Here is a 24197-nt window from a genome sequence, read left to right on the forward strand (position 1 = left end):
TTGGTGGTCGATCCCTCTATAAACCGTGTGAAAATGTTGACTGACGTGCTGTGACAGAAACCACGGTGTTAACTACAAACTACGAACTGAAATGTTCGAATAAGGGGGCACCATGTATCAGTATGTGTGGTGGCATTCTTTAATTCTCTAACTAGAAAATAAATACATTTGAAACAATATTTGCTTCTGATCAGGTTCCTTTCTTTATATTTATCAAAAACTTAATCCAACTTGATATAACAAATTCTTGGTCCTTGCGATTAGTCTCAAAAGACACAATGTCTCTCATCATCTTGAACGGTCTTGAAATAAAATTCCAAGTCGTCTTTTTCCGAGGCCGAGACAAGACTGAGTAAAAATTGCTAATGAGATGATACAGAGACATTTAAAAATCAGTGACTTGCAGGACATTAGTCAGCCACGGTGAGGCATTCAGCAATGCTGATTTTAGCTTTGTGCCATTTCCCAGGTTTGTATTTTTACCGTGCTGTAAAACAGGAATTGCAGGACAAAAATAGAGGAACATATGAATTTATTGGCAAACCCAAAGAAAATTGCCTCAAATATACAGAAGAAAGAAACATAGCAGATACAAAGATGTAACCTTGTATATTTACAGAACCATCACAATGACTTAATTTATACAGCAGTTTTAAACTGTAAGAAAAATATGTTACTTTCACTTAATGCAGTAAACCATCATAAAATAACTCGCTAAGTGTCTCCCAGTATAGCAGCTACATAATAACCCTGTATCCACTCTGTGTTTGAATTGAGTTGACTCTCTCGTCAAAACACCATTTATAATTATGCATCATGCCAAGACATGACAGAGAGAATAACCAGGTTATCGTAGGCTATTTTCTTCACAACGCACGGTGGATTTAAATATTGAGAGTTAACATGCTGTTCAAAACACACACATGTCCGTCACCGCTCAATTCATCTTAGGCAACAAGTGCAACTTCGAGGTGTCTCTGACAAACTGGATGGAACTGGTTACACATTAGTTGATATAAATAATAATCAGTAAATAGATGCTGGCCACACATGGGGAGCATCATATCCTCACACCAGGCACTTGTATAACCACATCCAGTTCACTGCACTCTGAACCTGCAAATCACAAATAAATAAACCTGTATTAAAGCAACATATTTAACACAAGACAGACAAAAATTGTGCAATAAATGTTTACAAGAAGAAAAAAAAAGCCCTGTAAGACATGACGTGATAGACAGGACAGATTCGATCAGCGGCATTAGCCAAAAAAAACCATTTTCAAAATTTCAGCAGTTTGATTAGAAAGAAGAAAAACAGCAATTTACTGTAAAATGAGAAACTTTCAATAACCATGTTGTTTTAGTGAATTTCCAAATACCAATTTAAAAAAGTCCAACAGCCATGTCTGTTAACTCTAATCGGCTACAGTGTTAATTATGCTATACAACATTTACATTAGGGACTGTTTTTTATTTATGAGAGGGGAGAGGGTGGTGCAAAATGGGGGCACTTCAGATTATTTTTTAAGCACTGAGGAGGGAGTTATGTATTTTAATTTGGCTTAAGGAAGGGCCATTCAACTTTACATGGTTGCATTTTGTATTTCTTTTCAATACCGTGAGAACCGCAAAACCCACGAGTGAGTTTTAAATCCAAGTTTACTTTAAAATTCTCCAAAATTACACTATTTAAAAAGAAGCGAAAAAGCAAAGTTGCACCCCAGCCACCCCCTGCCCTAATAAATTAAGCACAGTCCCTGATTGAATAGTTTTTAGCATTGCTACTGTGCTTCTGTCAACAAACCATATCGAAGTTTTCTGAATCTGATGTAAAAATATCTGTGGATATTTACTATCAAACTATTATTAATGTCATTTCCGAACATCTTCAAACTGCAATTTGTTACATGAATTCAAAGATTTGTTAGTACAAAAACTGCTCAGATGATTATAAACACGACTCGTGTATGACTACAGTGATTATTACAGTCTTAATCATTAGGTCACATTTAGGAAAAACTACAAACTCTAAGCTTACAAAGGACCTTGTGCTTTGGGCAGTTAGAACTGCAGACGCGTTTTTGAACAAACCCTGTCTTTAAACAGACACACTTCACCATCCTGTACATTGATGCATTTGTGAATGTGTTTCACGCAGTCACATCTCCAATCATCAAACAGAGCAACTGGATACATTATTGTGCCATTAGGATTATTTAACATGCAAGAACAATATGCTGAACCTAAACATGTTATTGCTGTCAAACCTTTTGCAAAAGGACATTTGCACTCGCATTTTATTACTTCAACTGTGGATCTTAAAGCCACAGAGTAAAACGTATGCAGGCTTGTATTCCAAATACACACAGGGGATTTCACAAATCAGCACCCAGAGAGGAGGAGAGGGCCGAAAAACCTCAAATTTACACACTCTCGGCCATCTGGGGCTCACTTTTTAACTAACAAATACTTTGTTCAAAGTAGGGATTAAGACTCAAATGGTTTGGGACAGTTCTTAACCAGCTACCAACAGCAACCTTTTTAACGCCTACCAAATTGATACCATGTCAAAAATGGCAAAGGAAAAGGTTTATGTACAAGTGCACGAGAAAAAGGACACAGATCTTCAACAGAGGTGAGAAGTATTTCCAGGAGCACTCCCAGCTGATGGGAGAGGCAGGACCCGTAATGCAATGGTGGTGGATTTACACAACTAGCTTTTCTTCGAAACCAAAAAAACTCTGTCAGCAGTTCAAATTACTGCGCCAGTTCTTCGTTCCCTAAAATAAATAACTTGGAGACTCGAACTCAATCAACAGAATCAACAACTGAAGCACGACACTACAAGACCTCCTTCCTCCTCAGCTGCGGCATTATCCCAGGAAGTCTCCGTACATTCATTATACTTCATAGATGACAGCAGAGTGACGCAGACTCTTTCGTCTGGTAGCTGGGGCCAAAGTTCATACTAGAAGGTGAAAGGAAGAAGTAGCTGGAGACAAAAGAGAGACGGGAGCAGCGTCGGGCCATGGGATGAGCTGGAAACCTGCTGCTCTGTTGCAGGACAGGTTGTTCCTGCTATTCCAGCAGGTCCTGTGACAAGAACAAGACAAGAAAATGAAATACAGATGAAACCTGAGACAACACGAGTGAGCAAACACGAAGGCATTATGGTTTTGTTTACATACTGACTCAGTTACACAAGAGGCCTGGCTGCAGGTGAATTCAGGTCATAACTTTGTAGCAACAATGTTCTGAGTAAAAAAGCAAAGCCAGCGTATTGTTGGGTCTTTGTTGTGGCAGTATTGAGGGAATCTCCGCATAAAACGGTTTGGTCATGATGTGTATGTCGCCTGACAAGTAACCACGAACTGCAGTACAGAAATGCCAAAGAGAGCACTGAGAAAACAATTCACATTTAGAGAAAAAGTAACAGCTGGTATCTCGTCATTATTGTACGCTATATTATGTTGCTCTCTTTTCTACTCCTTCAGCAGGTGGTGGGCCTGTACAGTAGGAGTGCACAGTGGGGCAGCGAGGATTCACCACTGTAGGGTCCTAAATGTTTAATAGGTTGATGAATGAGGCTCATGACATGCAAAAGTCCCAACTCTACATCTGGACTTGGATCAAACAACAATATAATGTGTACAGGTGACAGCACATCAAAGTTTCTAGGTTTCAGTCAACAGTGGAAATTATTCTCTGCTCTTCACAACAATGATTCAAGTATTTTGTCTTTGGGTTCAGGGTTTGTTGCAGATTATTTGATCTGGTTTGGCTGTTGTCAAACTGCTTTATTTCTCTGAATTTCTACATGAATTTGGTTTTAAGTGAAAAACCCTCTGTGGCCCAGTCTTAGAAGAAAAACACGGTGCCCATATTTCTATCTTAGCCAGAGTGTGAGGGAAGAAAATGTATCCACTGTACCTCATCTGAGTCTTCGTGAAACTCTATCTTGCCATTTTGTGTAGTATGGTTGGTCTCCAGCGGGTCGTCCATCTCATCAACAGCGTTGTCCTCGACGTGCTGCTGCAGAACCGAGTACCTGTGAACCAAGAACCTGTCGGACGCACATTAAAAATACCGTTGAGTCACTTTAAATCATCAGAAAAATACAAAATAACAATGCAACGAAGGACAGTAAAAGAAGAGTGTTTACACAGTTACAAAAATACAGTTTGCCGTCCTGGACATGCGTTGGTTCTGAACTGGACTATTCACGAGTGCAGAAAGATACACTGACCTGCCCCCACAGACGTATTTCTTGACGAAGACGACCCCGGCTGCAACGCTCAGTAGCATGACAATGCAGACTGTTATCACGATGGGTACAGACTTAGAGGAGCGAGTGTCTACCTGTAAAAATAACAGCAGACAACAAAAGCTGGTAAAAGTGAAAGTGCAGGAACAGATAAACTGTACACATACAGCATAAATGAAACCAAGGTACCGACCAGGAGTTCAGGGCCCACCAGGTCGCTCACGCATCTCTTGCTAAGGTCGATCTCTTTACGTTCTGGCATGTTTCCTCCCTCACATTTGTCTCCAGGGATTTTCCTGTAACTGTGGACAAATGACACATCGAGTGAATGATAGTAAGTCTGAGGTCTGACTGATAGATTTTTTTTTTAAAAAGTATATTTGTTTTGACTCTTTAAAATGCAGCTGAGTCAAGAGTGAATATTTATTCTACTGAGTTTTATTTTATTCATCATCATTAAATATATATAAATATAACCCTACCTGATGGACATACCGGATTAATTGGATTGTCGTTACCTTTTGTGTAACAATTATTCATTTTTTCAGTCTGCGTGCGGTCAAGCAAACATGGTTTTGCAAACACTTCCTTTGTTTTACAGTCAGCATTTACTCTTCCTCAGTGAAAACGCAAGACTCACTCTCGCCCTCATCTGCTTCCTCTGACTGATCTCTGCATGACAGATACTTCCTCATTCTCATCATTTGTCTTCTTCTCCGACAAACTCTGAGAAGCACCCTCTGAAACTCTCTCCACCATAAAATGTGGCAGGATTGATGGCCTTGTACAATATATGTTTTACGCATGAACTGTTTTAATATTATTGTTGATTTACTGAATACAAAGAAACGGACTGCAAAGAAATCACAATTATCTAATGCCATTAATGTAAAAGGAACCTTTTATTACCTATCACTGTTAAGATTCAAAACAAATGACAAAATATTGTCTTCAGTACTTTGTAAATGTTAAAAAATAAACCAACAATAGTGGCTTGCAGAGATCTGTTGAAGAGATCTGGCTGAAGCTTGAGGCTTACCCGCTGGTCTGTAGTTGCTCCTCTTTGCCGTGCAGACAGAACTCCAGCACTTTGCCTTTCAGGTCCGGCTGCTCCACACACTCCGAGCTGTTCTCTTTGCGGTAGTATCCAAAGTCACTGCAAAGAGTTGGAAGATGTCAGGATGGTCAGCAACAAAGGAAGAAACTAGCGTATACTTGCTCTTGCTTATTTTGTAACTGACCATTTGTTTAACTCAGTACTTCCACTTTTTTAGTTACAATTCATTTGTTTTACTTGATGGAAAAATTTCATGCTTCAAAGTGCATCCATTACAGAGTGAACATTTGCATGAACAACTTTTTACATTAGCTTAAGTGGGCCTTTACACCAGTAATCTCACTGTCAATAAAAAGCCCATTACAGTCAGTTAGCAGTACTTCTATCTCAGCAAGTAGAAATTATTATTAGTCAGAATGCAAACTAAATAAATATAATAGATGATTGAATTTATTGCTAATGGATAATATTCTCCCACAATGCAATGTACAAAGGCAATAGAGGAGCTAGTAAAAGCTAAAAAAAATAAATAAATAACATTCATTTTGGATGGCCAAAAAGATTTAAAAAGGTATCAAATCTGAAGAAAGACATTTTGCTTCTGTTGGTGAGTGTTGAGTCATAAACTAAAAGACCTATCTTCTTTTCATTAATTTTTCATGTGTGTTTAACAGCAAAATGAATAACAACGGAGCACAAATTAATTATTTATATAGTGCACGAGCCTTGGTGTTACATAAGCAGCAGGAGTGTTCTAGTCATTCATTCATTCGTGTTGTTTAATTTCTGTGATTTGTGTGACAGTGCTGTGTTACATTTTATTTCAATAACTCCAAATAATACAGTATCTTACAATGAATGTACAAATAACGCAGGAATGAGGGAGCAAGTTTGAATGTTGTGTTTACTACCGGTAACCGACACTTCCTGCATACTATACCTTTAAGTATTTTTATTTGATGTTGTATACTACCTGCAAAAACAGACAACTGCGTGTAGCATATACTGTGTTTATATAGTATTCAATAAGGATTCGGGACACAGGGAGTGTCTTACCACAGGAAGTCATCCAGGGTGCACGGGCAGGGGGTTGGCTGGGTGTTGACCTCATAATCGCGTCCGTTCCAGCAAACAGAGTCCTTCCTGAGACGCAGGAACTTCTCTTTGTAGCCCAGCATGCAGCCATCGTTGGGGTCACTGATGTCATCAGAGTGGGCCAACCACTGTACATAGTCCTTGTCCTCACCTAACAATATCAATGTTTGAACTCTGTTTACGTATAATCTCAGACCATATGACTAAATACTGCGTTTAGGTCAGTTGTATTAAACATAATTCTCACGTCACTCACAGTCTCTGGTGAGAAGATCCCTGAAGTCGATGGTGGTGGAGATCCAGTACTGGCTGAGGAGGGATTCTCTGTAGCCCCAGATACTGACATTCATGGAGCGAGCTCCAGGCTCTGATGCCAGCCCAGTAAAGTAGATCGGCTCCTGGGTAAAGGTGTAAACACCCCAGCACTGACCTTCATCAGTAGAGAATCTGTCAGGACATTGAAGAATGTGCAAACATTAGCATAACCCCAAAAAACATTGAAGAGAAGCAACAGCATGTAAAAGGGAGCTGTACAGCATGCAAATCAAAATAAATTCAAAATACATTAAATAGAATAAAATAAAATTAGACTAAAGGCATCACCAAATACAAACTCCAAACAAACTGTTGCTGCTTCAAATGAGGTCATGTTTGTTGTGTTTATCAGAGGAGTCCATATGATTGCTTAGCTCTTGTAGTATTCACAAATTCAAAAGTGGAAATTTTCTGGAAGCTCACAGGTTGTAACGTGTTTGCTGACATTTCGAGAAATCACGGAGGCCATGGCAGTTCAGTTTTTAGCGAATGATAAGTTAAAATATTGACATTTTCGTCGTATAGTTTTTTTTTCAGAATTCTACAATGTCTGATTAAAATGTTGATATTCCCAACAGCCTCATCTTTTTGCTCTGTTACGTCTTTGCATTTACTGCATTATATTACCAGCTCGTTAGCTTGCTAAACTGTTGATGATGACAGTCGCAAGTGAATGGCGGCGGTGTTTGCTAAATGTATTTATGTAGCATATTTAAAAACAAAGCTACAAAGTGCCTTACGATAAAAACAATTATAAAACTAGAAAACTGAATCAATTATTCAAATAGTAACAGTAAATACCATCAGAATCAAAAAGCGATAAAAGTGAGTTCTACAGATGAGGGACCTGGACAACAAAACCTCAGTCACCTTTAGTGACCTGTCAACATTTTGAAACCATTAGCAGAGCCAGCTGGAGGCAGACAACCAATACAACACTGTGCATTTTGTGCAAACTTCTTTCCATGTTTTCAATTCAATTTTATTTATAAGGCTCAATATCACAAATCACAGTTTGCCTCAGAGGGCTCTACAGCATATTTCCCTCTATTCTCAGACCCTCTCAGCGGATAAGGAAACCCCTTTAACAGGTAAAAATGGTAGAAACCTCAAGAAAAGCAACTGAGGAGGAATTCTTCTCCCAGGACGTACATTATAAAAACGGGTTTATTTGACATATGTGTGTTGCGACTGAATGTGTATGTCTGGCTTTTATGTTGCACAGTAGCAGGACAGAGTCCAAAGCAAATATCCATATAGGGGCAATATAAGTATATCTTACCTTATCAAACGTGCAATAGATTTTGTGTTTTAACCACAAGCTCACAATTTCCACTTAAAGGCAGCACGTAACTCACTTGATCTTGTTGATGGGTTGAGTGGGGGTGTGCTCCACAGCAACCAGGAGCCCTCCAGAGTCCAGAATAGCGTAGTGATGGGGCCCATCGAGGGCTTTCATCCAGGTATAACCCCCATCATCAGACACATACACATCAGGCTTCATCACGGAGATGGCATCTCCAACACTCCCTGATGAGATTCACCGAAATGGTCACATGGCAAAAAAAAACTCTTAAATGACTCCTGGGTTACATATATTTAGCTAATATCATTTGTTCTGTAAGCCGGTGGACTAAACTGAACAGAACTGAATATACAATATACTTGGACAATTGTTTAAAAACACTTGTTTGAAAGCTCTGAATTTATATTTACCGTGAGCTAAGATGAGACCAACAGCATTTGGTTCAGACAGAGGCAGCACGGGGACGTTCAGCCTCATGGCGATACTGTAGGCTGCGTGGATGTGGAGAGTGCACTGTGGACACAAACACAGGCAGAATTTGGTATCTGACTGTTTATAGTACCAACACTGTGAGAGGCGAAAAGAATCATCAAAAACAAAACAAAACAAAAACTGCCTCAATACGTACATTGTATTTGGCTTTTTTGGCACTGCAATCCAAAAGTTAATCACAAACATTATCTATTTATCAAAGTACACTGTTCCCATGGAGATCCCATGATCAACTTTCTATATTTAACTCTTGTCAAGACACACCATTTTCCTCTTTTTACCTTGTCAGGGTCTTTGGCTGTAGCATCACACTTGGTGTTGGCGGGTTTCCGCAGAGGAACCCATTCCCCTCCTTGATCGAAGGACACGACAGACTGCACAGAGCTATCTGGAACAGCAAGACAAGGACACCATAATGACAGGGATCCTTAAAGAGACAGTTCACCCCAAAATCAGAAATACACATCCTTAACTAAGCAAGAGTAAGCCCTTGCAATAATCACTTTATCACAGAATGGTCATGTAGAGGAGTTGAGGAGAGAGAAAGGGAAGGCTAAAATATAAGAAGCTGGTGATGTGTTTTTTCTGGTGAGGCGTCTGCCAGCCGCATCAGAAAAACACAGAGTCTAACACTGAACAGCTAATTAAATATTTACTTAACGCCCTCCCTCCGGTATGCAAGGGAGAAGTCATATGTGTATGTTTTTCTGAGGGGAATTTGAGAACGGGCATGTGTTGCTATTCCTTTATATAAGCACAGGCACATGAATAGAGCTACCTTCAGCAAGGACACTGGTGATGAAAACTCCTCGCAGGGAGGTGACGTTAGTGAAGTCTGTATCGCCCCCCGTGGTGGTGTAAAGGTGGCGCTCCAGTGACTTGGAGTACACACTGCCCCGGTCATCTGATACATAAATGGTGCCAAATCCCGTATCTGTGGATGAAGAAAAGGAAAACAGTAATTCACACATACTAGAGAGAGAGAATTGAGATTCGGGTTATATGGCCAAAAGTACGTGTCTGTAACTCTGTTTTTCTTTTTTTTGTCATTATTGTTTATGTAGCCAAACACACAGCCTCTTAGTCTTAGATATTTTTACTGCTTTGCTATCAAACTCATTTTCTGAGGTGCTACTGTAGAAATGATCATGGGTGCAACTTCCAGTGAGAGAGCAGAAGCAGCAGTGAGCTTGTTAGTCCCATTGACTTTCTATGGTTAGTCCCAGTGGCTTTAGTTCCCATTGCCTACCTACAAAGGATTAGGTTACCACTTGTTCTGTAAAATACAGGATGGTCCTATATTGTAAAATAAAATGCACTATGCCTTACTGAATCATCACGGGACGCTATTTGTCCCAAATTTCCATGCACACCCTACCCTTGAAATGGCGTGTGCAATAATAAAACCAAAAGAGTTTCGAGAGCGGAGAAGTATTAAATCAGAATTTGTGGAAGAGAAGGACACCTAGAACGACAGGTCTGTCCTTTAACAACAGAACATGATACCCCTGTCTGTCCCTGTCTGTCCCTGTCTGTCCCTGTCTGACTGAATTCTCAGCCTACATTAGAAAATCGCCTGTTATTAAATTAACTCAGCAGCATACCTTGAATTACGGTATGTGTTTAACATCATCTAGAATGAGAATGTGTTACTGATTTACTGTACTTCTTTCTAATCATACTGTATAAAAAATGAATGCCTAAAATGATTAACTAATTTATGTCAGCGATATTAATGAAGTCTGCTGCTAAAATCAGTGTTATGTTTAACTAAATAGAACTCCACCTCAGTAAATCAGCAGTTATGAAAATGCGTAAACTGTGTCATAGCGGCAGATGAGTAGAGCAGCGTCTGGGAAACGTCACATTTAATCACTTTACATAAATTAATACCGAATTGTGTTAAATGTTCATAAAATGTGTTTGTGTCTGTTTATGAGTCTAAGGAATCATAAATCATCTTTTAGAAGGAGCAGATGCCTACTGTTACTACAATCTGGCCTGTTAAATTCATCAATATGTTAACATAGCAAGGCAAGCTTATCAGTAACAAGCTTGGTTAAAAAAGTAAACCACCAATGCTTTGAGACGGCCATCAGAGATGACAGCGGTATGATCATGTTATCCCGTCTGTGGCGTATCAGGTAGTGTGTTCCACATGATTTATTTCCCAATCACACTGCTAATGAGGCTTGGCGTAATACGTTATTGGATACCGCCGATTCAAGGTCAGTAACAGTACACGCTATGAGCTGCACCCATATTTCACGCGATCATGGGGGCTGGGAAAAAGGTGGATACCATAAGAAAAGCAAACAGTTGATGTTTCTGTCTAGACTGACCTCCTGGCTCGTCAACATGCATGAAGACCATGTCATCATTTGCTCCCAGGATGGAGTAGAACTGCTCGTGACCGACAGGGGGGAGCTGGGCCATGTTCCACGTCTCACCGTGGTCCACCGACACATGGATCATCCTCAGGGTGCCCTGCAGAGAGAGAGGCGGGAAAGAAAGAAAGATTGTTTGTAACTTCCATTTATAAAATTAGGAAAAGGAACGGAAACGTGTCACAAGAGCAACATGTTTTGAGTGTAACAATATTCAAATGAGCTTGCATGGAGCTAACATTTGGTACACTATTCATAGATATGTACTAAGAATGTCTGAAATAACCGCTTTTGCCATAAACATAGTCACATAACATCAGGGTTTCATAACCATAAGAATTATAGCTGCGATATCTATCTGACATCTGTTGGAGGAACTAAAACTTCAGAAAAGGAAAACTAGCTATCAGACACCAGATTTCACTTTTTGAAATCTTTGCTACATGCCAGACCAGTAAAAAAGGTGTTCTTCAACTCCCTCCTGATCTGCAGAGGACTGTGGGAGGGACTTTCATTTTCTGTCTGTCTGCCTGTGTAGCCTATTTCCTTTTAATCATTAGAAATGATTTTTAAGCAGCCAAATGTTACACTATAAAAACTGACATTTTTAATCAGGAAAAATGATTGTTATTACATATAATAATTGATTGTGTGGCTAATAATCAGGAATTGTGAAACCATGTCATTTTCTCTTTCAATAATCATGATATTGAAGTCTTACGGTGACATGTCTCACACCTCTTCCTAACATACAGCAGGCAACCAAAGCTGAGGGAGTGCCAAAAAAGTGTTCAGATATACAACAAGCGACAAACACATTCAGGGAGCCTTTTGTGTCCTGAGCGAGGGTGAACAACCGCTTGCTGTTGCTCTGAAAATAGGCCAGAGGGGCAAGCCGTTTTTCTAAGTGAGACGCCGCTTAGCCTGTTTGCTGATGCCAGGAGCATGTAGGACATCTTCACACTGTCTGATCTTCACTCACTTGTTCCCAGATAGGGACAGGTGTAATCCATGCTGACTCTTTTCATTTTAGTAAATATAGATAGTTGGGTTTGAACATTATCCCATCTTTTATGATTTTTCAAAGCTCTACCATAACACTGTCTGACTCATTATGAAAAGTAAAAAAAGTTTCACAATCAGGGCTGCAGAAGCAGAAACATCACATTTGTTCCACACATTCACCTTCTTTGTCAAAACCTGAAGTCTACATTACCCACAATGCAACTCGACTGCAGACAGTTTGGCTGGACATATGACATATGTCACCTCACAACAGCAAACTGCATTTCAAATGGAATATGTTTTACAATCACAAAGATCTAAACAATCAGTATATTTGCCTCTGAATGCCTGCTCATGTTTCTGTATCTGCAAGTGATTTGGATCTCCTGTGTACTGACCTTGCCCGTCATTATAGACGCAAAGAGGAAGCGTCCACCCAGGCCGAAGGAGTAGACCTTTGTGGCAATAGTCTTGATGGTTTTACCGTAGTCTGTCGTCCTCTTCAGTTCCAGCATTCCCCGATCAACTGAAGAAAAGGGTACAACAAGAAAAGTGTAATTAACAGTTCTATGAAGCATTTAAGAGGAAAATGAGATAATACCATGAACATTTTGATACTGTGTATTTTTATTTATTTGTAATCCAATCCAAATCCAGTTAATCAAAGGAAAACAAAGGCCTCAATAAAAACATGTAGACACTCATCTTTTAAAGGTATACTAAGCAGGATTTCCTTCAAAAACAATCTAATTTCTCTCAGTTGCCACCTATGACCTATTAGAAGTGCGTGACAGAGTATTTATCTACAGAGACTCTGCCCTCTGCCTGTATTTTCTTATTTTCTCCTTGGCTTGCTGTGTTTGGGATGTTTATGGGCACCGCGCGCAGGTGAGGTAGAGACCAGGTACTCAACCATGCAAAGTCCCAGAGGAGGCTATGAATAATCGCATATGCAGCACAGAAAAACACAAATATAAAACGCTAAGTGGACAAATCTCAGGTTGGCTTTCACTTTTTGTTTGTTTGTTTACAAACAGTGAGAAACAAATCCTGCATTGTACACCTTTCCTCTAAACTGTCTTTACAGACATCATCTTCCATGTAACACTCCTCATTAATCTCCATGTTCATACACAACACTCGTAGTTCATGCTTATTTTTAATCTAAGGTTTTGTGTTACGAAGGGATCACTTACCGCAGGATCCATTATGGCTGGCTGTAAAGAAGATGCTATTCTTCCTTCCCCTAGAATCAGAGTGAAAATCACCAAGAATGTTCAGATAAACACACACATTTTAAATCCACAGAGTCGAGGATATGTGAGCAGAATAGATGTAGGCTGCTTTGTTGATGAGGATTTGACAGCTCTCAGCGAGCTCACACATCTCAATAAACCACAAAACCAGGATGGAAGAAATCTGCATTTTTTATATATATATATATATATATATATATATATATATATATATTCTCCATCTTTTTCCAAAGTAGGTTGTGAATCATTGTGAAAGTAGGCATCATATGGCATGCTTATCAAATTCAACCAGCACACAGCCGTGCCCTGCCTAAATATTTACTGTCTTTTGAGTGTTGTGCTTTGACTACAGAAAGCTCCTGCTCCAGATAAGAATGACCCATTTTCCTGGAACCTGATCAGACGAGCGTCTTTGGGATAGTCATAAAAGGTTTCAGGAGGAATGCTTGGTACAAGGAGACATTGCATTAACAAGGTTTAAAAAGAAATTTAGAGCAGCCAAGGTTACTAAGTGACTCATACCAGGAAGTGGCTCAAAACAAAAAAAGTGCTGCAAGGGCTTGGCAACAACAGAGCTAGTCAAACAGCCACTGACTGCAGTGCAATGCAGTTTTACTGCCTGTTTAGCAAAGGTGGAGCAACAATAAACATCTTGGGAGGAAAAACTATGAGCATGTTTGTCTCATGTTATTTAAGGTTATAAACATCTTACATCTATCAGAGAGGGAGAGCAAGTTAGCATAACTGTGGAGGAGTTACAACATGATTTGCTTTGTTTTAATAATGGATATAGCACAGTAAATAGAGACTGAACTCCACTGGTTTTAACTACCTGTAATAATTAGCCTGCTGGAGGAACTAAAACCAAAGCAAAGGACGACTGACTAACGGAAACCACATATCACTTCTGCAAATCTTTGTTACAGGCCAGAACAATAACAGTGGCGTGATCTCACTGAATAAATGTGTTTCCCTAAATCACAGACACTTGGGGATAATAAATAAAACTGCTGTTTGTTTACTGAGCACCTGATAAAGGTGCTAACGCTAATATTTGCTCTCTTGTCTCTTACCATCTCACAAGACACACCATGTCGTGGATCTTTTTCCAGCTGCTGCCCAAATCTTCAGACAGCCACAGCTCATACTGGGTAGAGGAAAAAAAGACGTATTATTAATGATGAACTCATGGGTCAACTGCAATGGCACCAGTGTTTACACAGGTCACACAACAATGTGCTAGAGCTGCCCAGAAACACCATAACCATGTTAATAAATGTACGCTGTGCAAACAAATGGCTGACCAGCGGCAGTTATCTTGCTATGTTGGAGTGAAATGTTGGCCTCTGCTTAAGAATTTTTCACAACAAAGCATGAAAAAGGTTGCTTGCCCTCTTGAATTAATTACAAATTTACAATTACTTATTCAGGGTTTCTACAGCTTAAAGCATGTTAGATTTATGACGTTTTATGCAAATTTGGGACCAAATGAAAAATGACCAACCTTTAAGATAAAAACAGACATCAGTTACCTGAGAATAGGGACAGTTTAGCCCAAATGTTTGAAATAAACATGACTTTTTTGGGAAATACCTGCCATTTGTTGGCAGCTTTTTGGCAATTATGTGTTTCTCACTCTGCATGTGGGATTTCGCAATTTTGATATTACTTACTGCAGCACCTATCATTAATGTTACTGAATGCACCTGTGCTTTTTCCACTATGACTTGCAAAAATGTCTAGTGTGAAAAAGGTCTATAGCCAGTTTTCGTTGAATTTGCATTTCCCGTGTTGTCCAGGGAACAGTGAGAGCTGACAGACAGTGGATCCTCTGTTCTGAGCATCCCAGCCAGAACACAAAATATAAATGTTGTTTATTCTGCTATCCTGATCTGTGTGAAGTTAATGTGAGAGGCATTCAGTAAATTGTTTTTAAAAAGTATTATTTTGAGACTTTGAGACTTTGTCTCAAAATAATACTACTATAATACTACTATAATACTAAATCCTACTTCCCTATCTCAGCATTCTTAAAACTTAAATGAAGGTATTTAATGCTATCTAAGGCCTTTATTTTAAAATAACAAATTCAATGCCTTTTAAGACTTCAAGGATCTACAGGAACCCTGTAATAACGTATCTGGGCTACCAACAGGCGCAGAACTGGAGTTTTTTAGTTTATGGAGATGAGTCAACTTACATCCAAACTGGTTTCTTTCCAAACATAATTTTTAGCTCTTCATCATTCGATACTTACGCTGTTGCTGAGGACCAGCAGCACATTGGAGTTCTCAGGGTTGTATGTCATTTGCATGAGGGGGAGGAAGGGCAGGTCCTTGGGGGTGAAACTCTTTCCAAAGTCATCTGAGACAAAGATCCGAGAGGCATGACCTCCGGAGACTTCTCCTGTCAGGATCACCTACAAGCAGAGTCCAAAATTCAAACTGTTGAAACTACTGAACGCATTTACTACAAGAGCGCTACATTTGTTGACAAGAACATGACTCACTTTCCCAAAGTTCCCGATAGCGATGCCAAACTCTGATCGGATGAAGGTGTTGTTGATGAGGCTGGTGACATCCTCGAACGACTTCCCATAGTTCTCACTGGCAGATACATTTTTTTTCTTTCAGTCAAATGAAATGCAAATCAAATGCAAACTTTGTGGTTTTTCCAACAGGTGGGATAAGACTTACCTTCGATAGAGTTTGGACTGGCCGAGTCTTAACATGAAGAAGGGCACCTGAAAAGTCGTCAAAGCCAGGATGACCTGCCGAGAGAAAAAGGTTCAGCTTGAGGAAAGTGGAGCACTGGATCATTTATTAATGTAAATGAGACCCTGATGTGAGGAAATTCATTATGTATTCTACAAAGTTATTTGCAGGCAGACTACCCTGTCACTTTAACACACTTCACTCACTGAACAATCCAGCAAAGTTTGTCGTCTCACATCACAGAGGAGCAATACAGCATGAGAGAAGAATAAAACACTCACCCCTGTGCCATCTCCAACCCAGGCCAGTGACACAGACCCACTCAGGTCATTGAAGGAGTACTGGAAAAAAAAAACAGATGTAAAATACATTAGAAATATTACAAATCCCAGCACAAGTTGAGGATGTCTACACAGCTTTGTGAATAACACTAAATTACGAGAAAAAAACTGAGTTCAGCTGACAAGAAAGGGTGAACTGCAGCCAAAACCTATTTCTGAATTTTGCCTCCAGACTGTATTTTTACTTTGACCGACATCGTGTTTGCCCTCACCATGTGGTCAATCAGAGATGACAAAGTGTAAACAGTGAAGCACCACTTATCAGGCCACACAAGCATTTCCGCAAGCTCAAGGCTCTGAGCCAACTGCTCTCAGCGCAGACTTGTGAATACAGCGACTGAGTACCACATTAAAAACTGAGGTCAAGAATCACACTTTCACTTTCACTCACTGTCGACAGTTTTGTGCAAATAAAGTCTATTGAGCAGTTTGCCTCGAAACAAAAAATAGCTTTGCTTTAATTTTCAGAGAGAGTTCAGCTGCCTGAGAAAAAGATCCCGAAACCCAAATCAGTAGCCCTCATTCCTAATAGGGCTGCAGTCAGTGTTGGAAATTATTATTTTTTTTTTTTTGTCTCCTGTCACTGTGGCTGGTGGATTCCAAAATCTACCAGCAACTCAACAGATTACCATTGTCTTTTAAGAATAGTAAATGAAGCAAATCTAGCAGCTACTTATATATTTTACCAGTATTTGGCTGGTGGCTGCTTCTTATTTCCAGCCCTGAGTTTGCCAGATTGCCAGGGGCAAGTAAAATGCTGCGGTAGGTCACTGAATTGAGCAACTCACTTGCCTGATTGTGCACATGGTAAAAATAATTTAAGAAATCAATAACCGACAAAATGACCATTTGGAAATCAATTAGTCATGTTGTGTTACATTGAATTTGTGAATAAACTTACTTCTTCTACTAGTACTTACTCATTAAAACCTTATAATTTAAAACCAAACTTAAAGTGAAACTTATTTATGCTTTCTTTTAAGCCAGACTCATTACTAAGGTTTTTACGGAAAATGCATGTGTTTGAGAAGCACCGAGAAAACGACGGCATAAATGATTCTTGGATTATACTGGATAAGTTGCGTGAGAGTTTGTAAATGGATGTTTTGATATAGTTCTGCAGTTGGTCCCCAATTAATCAATATGTTCTCAGTTTTCCATGGAGACATGCGAAAAAAAGTTTAACCCACAAATTCAACATAACACAACATGACTCAGTAATATACGAATGGTAGTTTTATGGGTAAACTATTCCTTTAAACACAAGAGTTTTTTCCAGAGCTGATGATGGAAGTAGCTAAGGAGTGAGCCATCTCGCGAGAGAAAGTGAGAAAGTAGCAGCAGGAAAATACAAAGTTCATGAATTGCAGAGCAACTTGTCTTTCCATTCTTTTAAGGGTCATTGTAACTGATAATTATAATAATGGTTTAATATCCTGACACCGTGGCCGCTATATTTGCTTCAAACAAACAAGGTGCACATCTGAAGGACTTTTACAGGTGCTGGATCAAAAAATCGAACCAAAGCAAGAATCAAACAAAAGACCTGCACACTATATTAAAAGCTCCTTGAACATTTTAACGTGCTACATTTTGATCTAGCAGAGACCTTCGTCGGGCATTTTCAAATCATCATTGCAAAGCAAGCAACATAAAGACACAAGCACATTCATCTCTCAGGTGATTGTGATCTGCTTAATTATCAGACAATCCACTCTCAGGCTGAGACAATCCGATCAGGCCAGTCAGACTAGATCTATGTTATCCAAGAACAATATCATACAAGAATATACCAAATACAACACATCAAAAATTTACAAGTATATATCACAAATCATCCAAAAACATTTTTGCTATTTTTGGATGATTTGTGATATATAATTGTAACTTTTGATGTGTTGTACTGAGGATTTTGTACTTTTGATGTGTTATGTTCAGTATATTTTTGTATAATATTGGTGTCTTTTGTGGTGTCTGTGGGAGAGTCCGAGCGTGCCTGTCGGCTCTGCTCTGCCTGAGAGTGGACTGTCTCTCAATCAAGCAGATCAAAATCACCTGAGAGATAAATGTGCTTGTGTCTTTCTATTGCTTGCTCTGAAATTTACTAGGTGCTTTCAATACAGTGTGTGGATCTTTAGTTTAATTCTTGCTACATTTGCTTCACTCACCTGCCAAAAAAAACAGCAGTAACCTACTGAGTGGCTGTTAGATCTTAGAATCCACCAGCCACAGTGGCAGGTGGAAAAAAAAGGTCATTTCCAACCTTGCGTAGTAACTTTAATCTTCAACCGTGTAAACACTCACAAACTGTTTAAGGCAGGTCTCTTTCAGCAGCTCATGCTGTAAGCAGCTCCAACACCAGTGGGACCTGCAACAGGAACCTCGAGGGGAATGACGCGGCTGAGCCTTTAGGAATTCAGTCAACTTTAGATTACCGGGCCAAGTATACAAAGACTGCAATGCAACGTTGGTCACATGGCAATGAGGAGCTAAGCAAATAAGCAGCACAGGTTTCTACTGAGGTCAGCTGCCTGTTTATTTTGAGGAGAGCATTGCATAGTTGCATAGATATTTTTATAAACTGAATTAATTTGGGTGCTTTCACTTCCTGGGTTAAGTTTGCTCAAACAGAGAAATTTGGTGAGACCAAAATCAGCCTACTGTCCCTCCGAGAATTTAAGTGAAAGTAAAAACAAAATACTGTCGTCTGTCTGTATCCCAACAGACTTCCTGCTTGCTAACTGTTTCACTATGACACAAACAGCTTTTAATTACAAAATAACATCCACACAGTCAGTCACATGGATCCCACTGGGCATATTTCCTGTCTACACTGAGATTCACGCTCAGTGAGGCAAAGAAAAGTGGGATGCTGAAGTACAGAATACAGTTGCATCCTTGAGCAGAATCAGATATAGGTCATGGCCATAACTGGAGCATTTCAGAGGTAAACCAGTCTGGCAGCGCTTCAGTGGAGCCTACGTAGGTCTTAGGGCATGAAGAGAATGGGCGTTGTTACTGTTTCGCTACACTGTATTTCACTGCACCAAATATTAAAGAGAGGAAATCACAGCTGTCCAAAACAGGTCACCAATAGGCAAGATGTTACCTTTAATGGCTGTTTGGACTTTGGTAAAGGTGTAGGAAGAGAGGACTTTGACTCTGTAAGTTGTTTTGATGTTTTAAATGCGTGTTTTTGCTTTAGGGACTGTTCATTATTTATGAGAGGGGAGAGGGTGGTGCAAAAATGTCAAGGCATGTCAAAAAAAATCTGCACCACAAAAAGTTATATTTAATCTAAATCTAAATCAATCATTCCATGTTTCATTTAAATTTGATCAAAAATAATCCATTTGCATGAACTAACCAGCGTGCATGTCAAGAGTGAAGCAATATCCTGAGTATTGCAACACTATATATTGCAATACATTGCGATTTATTACCTTTTTTCAATCGTACATTATGTTACCAGGGGGAAAAAAACAATATCTTTTTGATGATAAAGTTTCTCAGTTCACTCATTTTTAATTGCAAAACAATGTATCCTGTAGACTGAATAAAGCAATTTCTTTACAAAGCTACCAAAGGTTTCATTTGTATTTGCAACATTAATAACTTTTCTAAGTTACGAAAATGGAATCCCTGGAGTCCCTGTATCGATACAATATGACCACATAAGATATCGCGATATTGTGCTATATCGTTTTTTTTCCCCTGCTCTGTCTGTTATCCTGGGCTTCAGGGCTTACAGTTTCACGGAAAACGAAACCATCAGGTGTCTGAGGTCACCGAATAGCTGATTAGGCCTGTTGGTGCACCTGGTTAGCACCTGCGCATCACCTTTTCTCGCTAATTGTCAGACGTGTGAAGAGTAACAGGACCTCAGCAGGTAACTTACACGGTGGGTGTTGCCGGTTAACTTGGTGTCAGATCCTTGCACAGCTTTGCACGAGTCGCCCTGCTCGGTGCTTCTTCGTCTCCTCTTGTGGTTTAGTGATGCCGACAGCCATGCCGGCAGAGACCTCTTCACGATGTTAGCAGCTTTCGCTTCAATGTTTGACTGCTTGGAAAAAAGCGACTGTCCGAGGGGTTTGCTTCTCTGCTGGAAATCTAAACCGGCTGTGAAAGTGAAGAGCCATAACAGCAGGATACAGCGCAGCCAAAGTCCCATCCTTGTTGCTGATGCCACTGGCGAAGAAAACAAAACAAAAAAACACCAAAAAAACAGTCTTTGTTTACCGGTCTTGACTGGAAATTGAAGGTCGCTACAGCTCTGCCGCGGATGACATCAACAAAACAGTAGTCCTCCTGACAGCGATTATTTCGGGCTTTGAAAACACGGAGCGCCCTCAAAGCTCCGGCTGTTTCCCCGCGCGGCAGCAGAAATTTTTAACAAAATGGCAAAATAAGTCGCAGTTTCGCAAATTATTTAACACTAATTATTCGTGCTGCAACTCCTTGGCCAGCATGATATCACTGTAACGATCACAAAATTGTGTCTCTAGGTCGTAATGCTCTATGCAGAGAGAAACAGCTGTGATTGGCTGGTCTTCTATTCTGGTCCACCTATTCGCTATTTTGATTGGTTTAAATTCTGAGAGGGCGGTGTCAGAAAAAGGAGCTGCATAATTAGCTGTCAAAGCCTGTCAAGATAGGTTGAGCGATACTATCATGTAACTCCACCAGCCTGAACTTAATTTAAAAATAAAAATAGCATTTTCAAGCTCCTGCTGGTTTTATTTGAGGGGTCAGTAATACTTATTTAAATATAGGTGATATTAAAGGTTGACAATGAAAATGCAGGCGCTGCAATAGCCGTGGAATTAATGATTTAGTGCTGCTTTATAATTAATTGTCTCAGCCCCATGAGTCCACACATCAGGCTCTGTCAGTCAAAGTTTATCACAAAGATAAAATGTGAATTTCAGCACATGTGCATTTTTGTCATATGTTTGGGTTTTTTGTGTGATTTGTGTGTTCCCTTTTTTCTCAGTGTCCAGGAAAATGAAACAACTTTTACACTATTTTGAACTTATCTCAATGTTTGCACTGCTGAATTATGATAATAGTTTATTAATGTTATAGTTTGGGGTTTTTTTTTGTATTTTTAGTTTATTTTGTAGACTAATAACACACAATTCACAGGTGTCATGGGGAAATATTTCCCATGTCCTCACATGAAAACCAACAGATGTCCCAAAAGCATGTGTGCTTTGAATTCAAAGGTGTGTTTTTCACTGTAGACTTTGTTTATAGGTGTGATGACTGTCTGATTCTATGTCATTTCAGTTTAATTCTTTGAATATGTACAAAGCTAAACACTGCAACATGTGTTATGTGCCATGTATTAAAATAAACTGTCATTTCTTCATATTTGTGCCACAGGTTACTCTGTCAGAGATTAAACATCTGGTTCTGGTGTTATGTTGGGGGCTCAAAAAACAGATTAAATCATACTGAATCTGAGTAATCTCTCCATCAGTGAAACAGCCTTGCCATCAAGGAATTTAAATCATTTGCAAAGTATTTGAAATGCTTTGTTTGTGCAAATTTACAATACCACTTTAAGGGAAAAAACACATAGTATAATGAAATATGTTGTTAGAAATTAGATTTGTAGTAAAAAAGACAAGTGGCCCCTTTTTCATATATTTTCGAGTAGATCCTTTATTACATAGACATTAACATTCAAAATTTAATATGGTAATTTATTTCTCTGCATCCATGTCTCATCAATTTTGAGTTTATTGCAGGCTGAGCTTGTGATTGTGCTCATATAGTCAAGAAGACAAAGGTCAGAGAGGAAAACTAAACTTTACATAATTTGGTCTTGACTCCTGCAAATTAGAGGATGGACGTTTTTGTATAGCATGCCGCATTCTTAAATTATATTTATTCATTTGCAAGGAATTGTGTCGTGCTCTTGATTAAATTTGTGCATGTGATGGGACAGTGGGTCATAACAAACCCATGACTACTGGTCATGTGATGCAGGGAAAAAAATCTGTAACCATAAGTACCAGGGGCCTGACTGAATGGATTCATACAGACCGCAAACTGTATCGAAACATAAAAACATGCAGTTTTAGGTCATCTCAAATGTAAAGTTCAGCTGAGTGAGACGGGACTTTATTTAGTCAAGCTGCAGCAGGAAAACTCTGAAGGGAGGATCATTCTGATCAGACAGTCATGCTCAGTATTTGATTATGCTCATGTTTAGTCTTTGGTGTGGCACAACCTGTCCGACAAGTTTGTGAACCTGCAACAACAATGAAACGGTGTCATCTTTTCACAGCCCAATAATAAAAAGCTGTTAAACAAGTTTCAGTGGTTTCATAAACCCTGAAACCTTGACCTAAAATCCCCAGTTTAGCTGCACTCGGAGCATCAGGAGTATCTGTTGTGTGAATCAAGAGTCTTCCTGTGAATTTCTTGATTCCCAGATTCACTCAGAAAGCCAAACAATTTGATCTGTAGAGCAGCATTCCTCCACAAAGGGAGTGTACAATGGAGTTGCAGCCCCTCCCCCATGGCAGCCCAGTCAACTACTAAAAGGTGGAGAACAAAGCCACTCTTATTCCTTCGAGATGTACTCTTTTAGGATGAGGACTGTGCCTTTTTACAAGGACCCAGATTTTCCTATTTGGCTGCACATTTTGTTGAGAGAAGGCATGCAAATTGGACAGAATCAAGTGTGCCTATTTTGCCCTGTTTATGAAGCCCAAAAACAAGCATCTCCACTGACCAAATCAGAGGAAATTACATGGGAGCGCCTCAGTGTGAATGAGTTCAACCTACACTGATGGGTGTCATGGGAAACCCATGGCTTGGTTTGTATTAAAAGGGTTAGTTTAGTAATGCTCATGTAGTGTCAGTGGAAATAGTGACCTCTAGTGAAGAGTTATTACCAGGACAGTCCATTCACCTTGTACATGTTACACTCTGCAAACTCTAGTCTTCTGTGAGTATTGATATTAATATCAACATATCTATATTAACAGTTTGCAAGTGCAAAGGTTGCACTTCACCTTTTTGGAAGCAGCATGGAGAGTTTTGTTTCAGTTAAGCTGTTAGGACATCTGTCTTGAGCAAATATATAAGTAGTACCATAACCTGTTCATGTACCCCAGCCTCAGGGTAAAGGGTTGTTAATGGACCCCGAAAGAGCCTTGTGAAATAACTGCATCCTGTATGTACCTGGTAGAGTTTGCTGTATTCATACACCTAGAGACCCAGAAACCAACCAGTTCTCCCAGGCTTGTGCATGAAGTAGCCCCAGGTTTGCTGCAAGTCAGTTTATGGCAATTTGATCGAGCAAAGCACACTTACGAACATGCACTATGAGAACACAATATAAACTAAAATAACTAAGGTCTCCTACAAGATAGGGTGACAAAATTAGAAAATAATGCAAAACTAAACAAGTTGATTTTATACCTTTTATAGTAGGCTATTCAGTCACAAGGCAGTCTTCAATAGGTCTCTTCATTAGACCTTCTACACCATTAAATGCTGCCCACATAATTACACACCAGCAATAGCAATCAGAGAAGGGACAAGTTTTCAGGTATCTCACTCTGTGTTATATTACTAGATTACTATTATGCATTATGCATTAATGTGTACATTATTTTAATCTTGCAGCTGCTGAAGGTGGTGGAAAATTGCATTACTTAATATAATGCTGGGTATCTTAACCTCTAAGAGAATCATAATTTATTAGTTAGGCTATACAACAAACAGTTAATGAACCAGTAATTGGCGTTTTGATATACTAGTGTACAAACTACAATATTTGCCTTTCAATTTCATTGGTTGCATTGCACCATTCTCAGAATGTTTTTAGAGCCAAAAATTGCTGGCTTGGTTTAATGAGATCAAAGCCAGAATCAGACTGCAAATTTCTGGTATGTGTAAACATAGCCCAGATGGACAATGAAGCTGATTATGATTTAATATTACT

General features: G+C 39.4%; 1 protein-coding gene across 1 annotated transcript; it reads right to left on the reverse strand.

Moving 5' to 3' along the window:
* Positions 1-515: 515 nt before the first annotated feature.
* On the reverse strand, positions 516-20983 carry sort1b (sortilin 1b). The gene is made up of 20 exons (XM_042491507.2): positions 20133-20983; positions 16175-16234; positions 15876-15949; positions 15689-15785; positions 15437-15598; positions 14253-14326; positions 13120-13169; positions 12322-12449; positions 10874-11018; positions 9310-9465; positions 8813-8919; positions 8450-8552; positions 8092-8263; positions 6675-6865; positions 6380-6569; positions 5306-5422; positions 4460-4568; positions 4249-4361; positions 3933-4065; positions 516-3095 (listed from the first exon to the last, which is right to left on the reverse strand). Exons 1-20 carry the CDS (start codon positions 20403-20405, stop codon positions 3081-3083), a joined length of 2469 nt encoding a protein of 822 aa, XP_042347441.2. The 5' UTR covers positions 20406-20983; the 3' UTR covers positions 516-3080.
* Positions 20984-24197: the final 3214 nt, after the last annotated feature.

The sequence above is a fragment of the Plectropomus leopardus genome, chromosome 9 (assembly GCF_026936395.1).
Source record: "Plectropomus leopardus strain MGB_pleo_1.0 chromosome 9, ASM2693639v1, whole genome shotgun sequence".
Lineage (NCBI taxonomy): Eukaryota > Metazoa > Chordata > Actinopteri > Perciformes > Serranidae > Plectropomus > Plectropomus leopardus.

Excerpts from the sequence above, each read along its gene's own strand:
- sort1b (XM_042491507.2), bottom strand. The coding sequence starts at position 20,405 with ATGGGACTTTGGCTGCGCTGTATCCTGCTGTTATGGCTCTTCACTTTC. Across the intron at positions 11,019-12,321 it reads CGTCTATAATGACGGGCAAG|GGCACCCTGAGGATGATCCA; the intron begins GTCAGTACACAG and ends CTCTCTCTGCAG. Across the intron at positions 8,553-8,812 it reads CAGCCAAAGACCCTGACAAG|TGCACTCTCCACATCCACGC; the intron begins GTAAAAAGAGGA and ends TTGTGTCCACAG.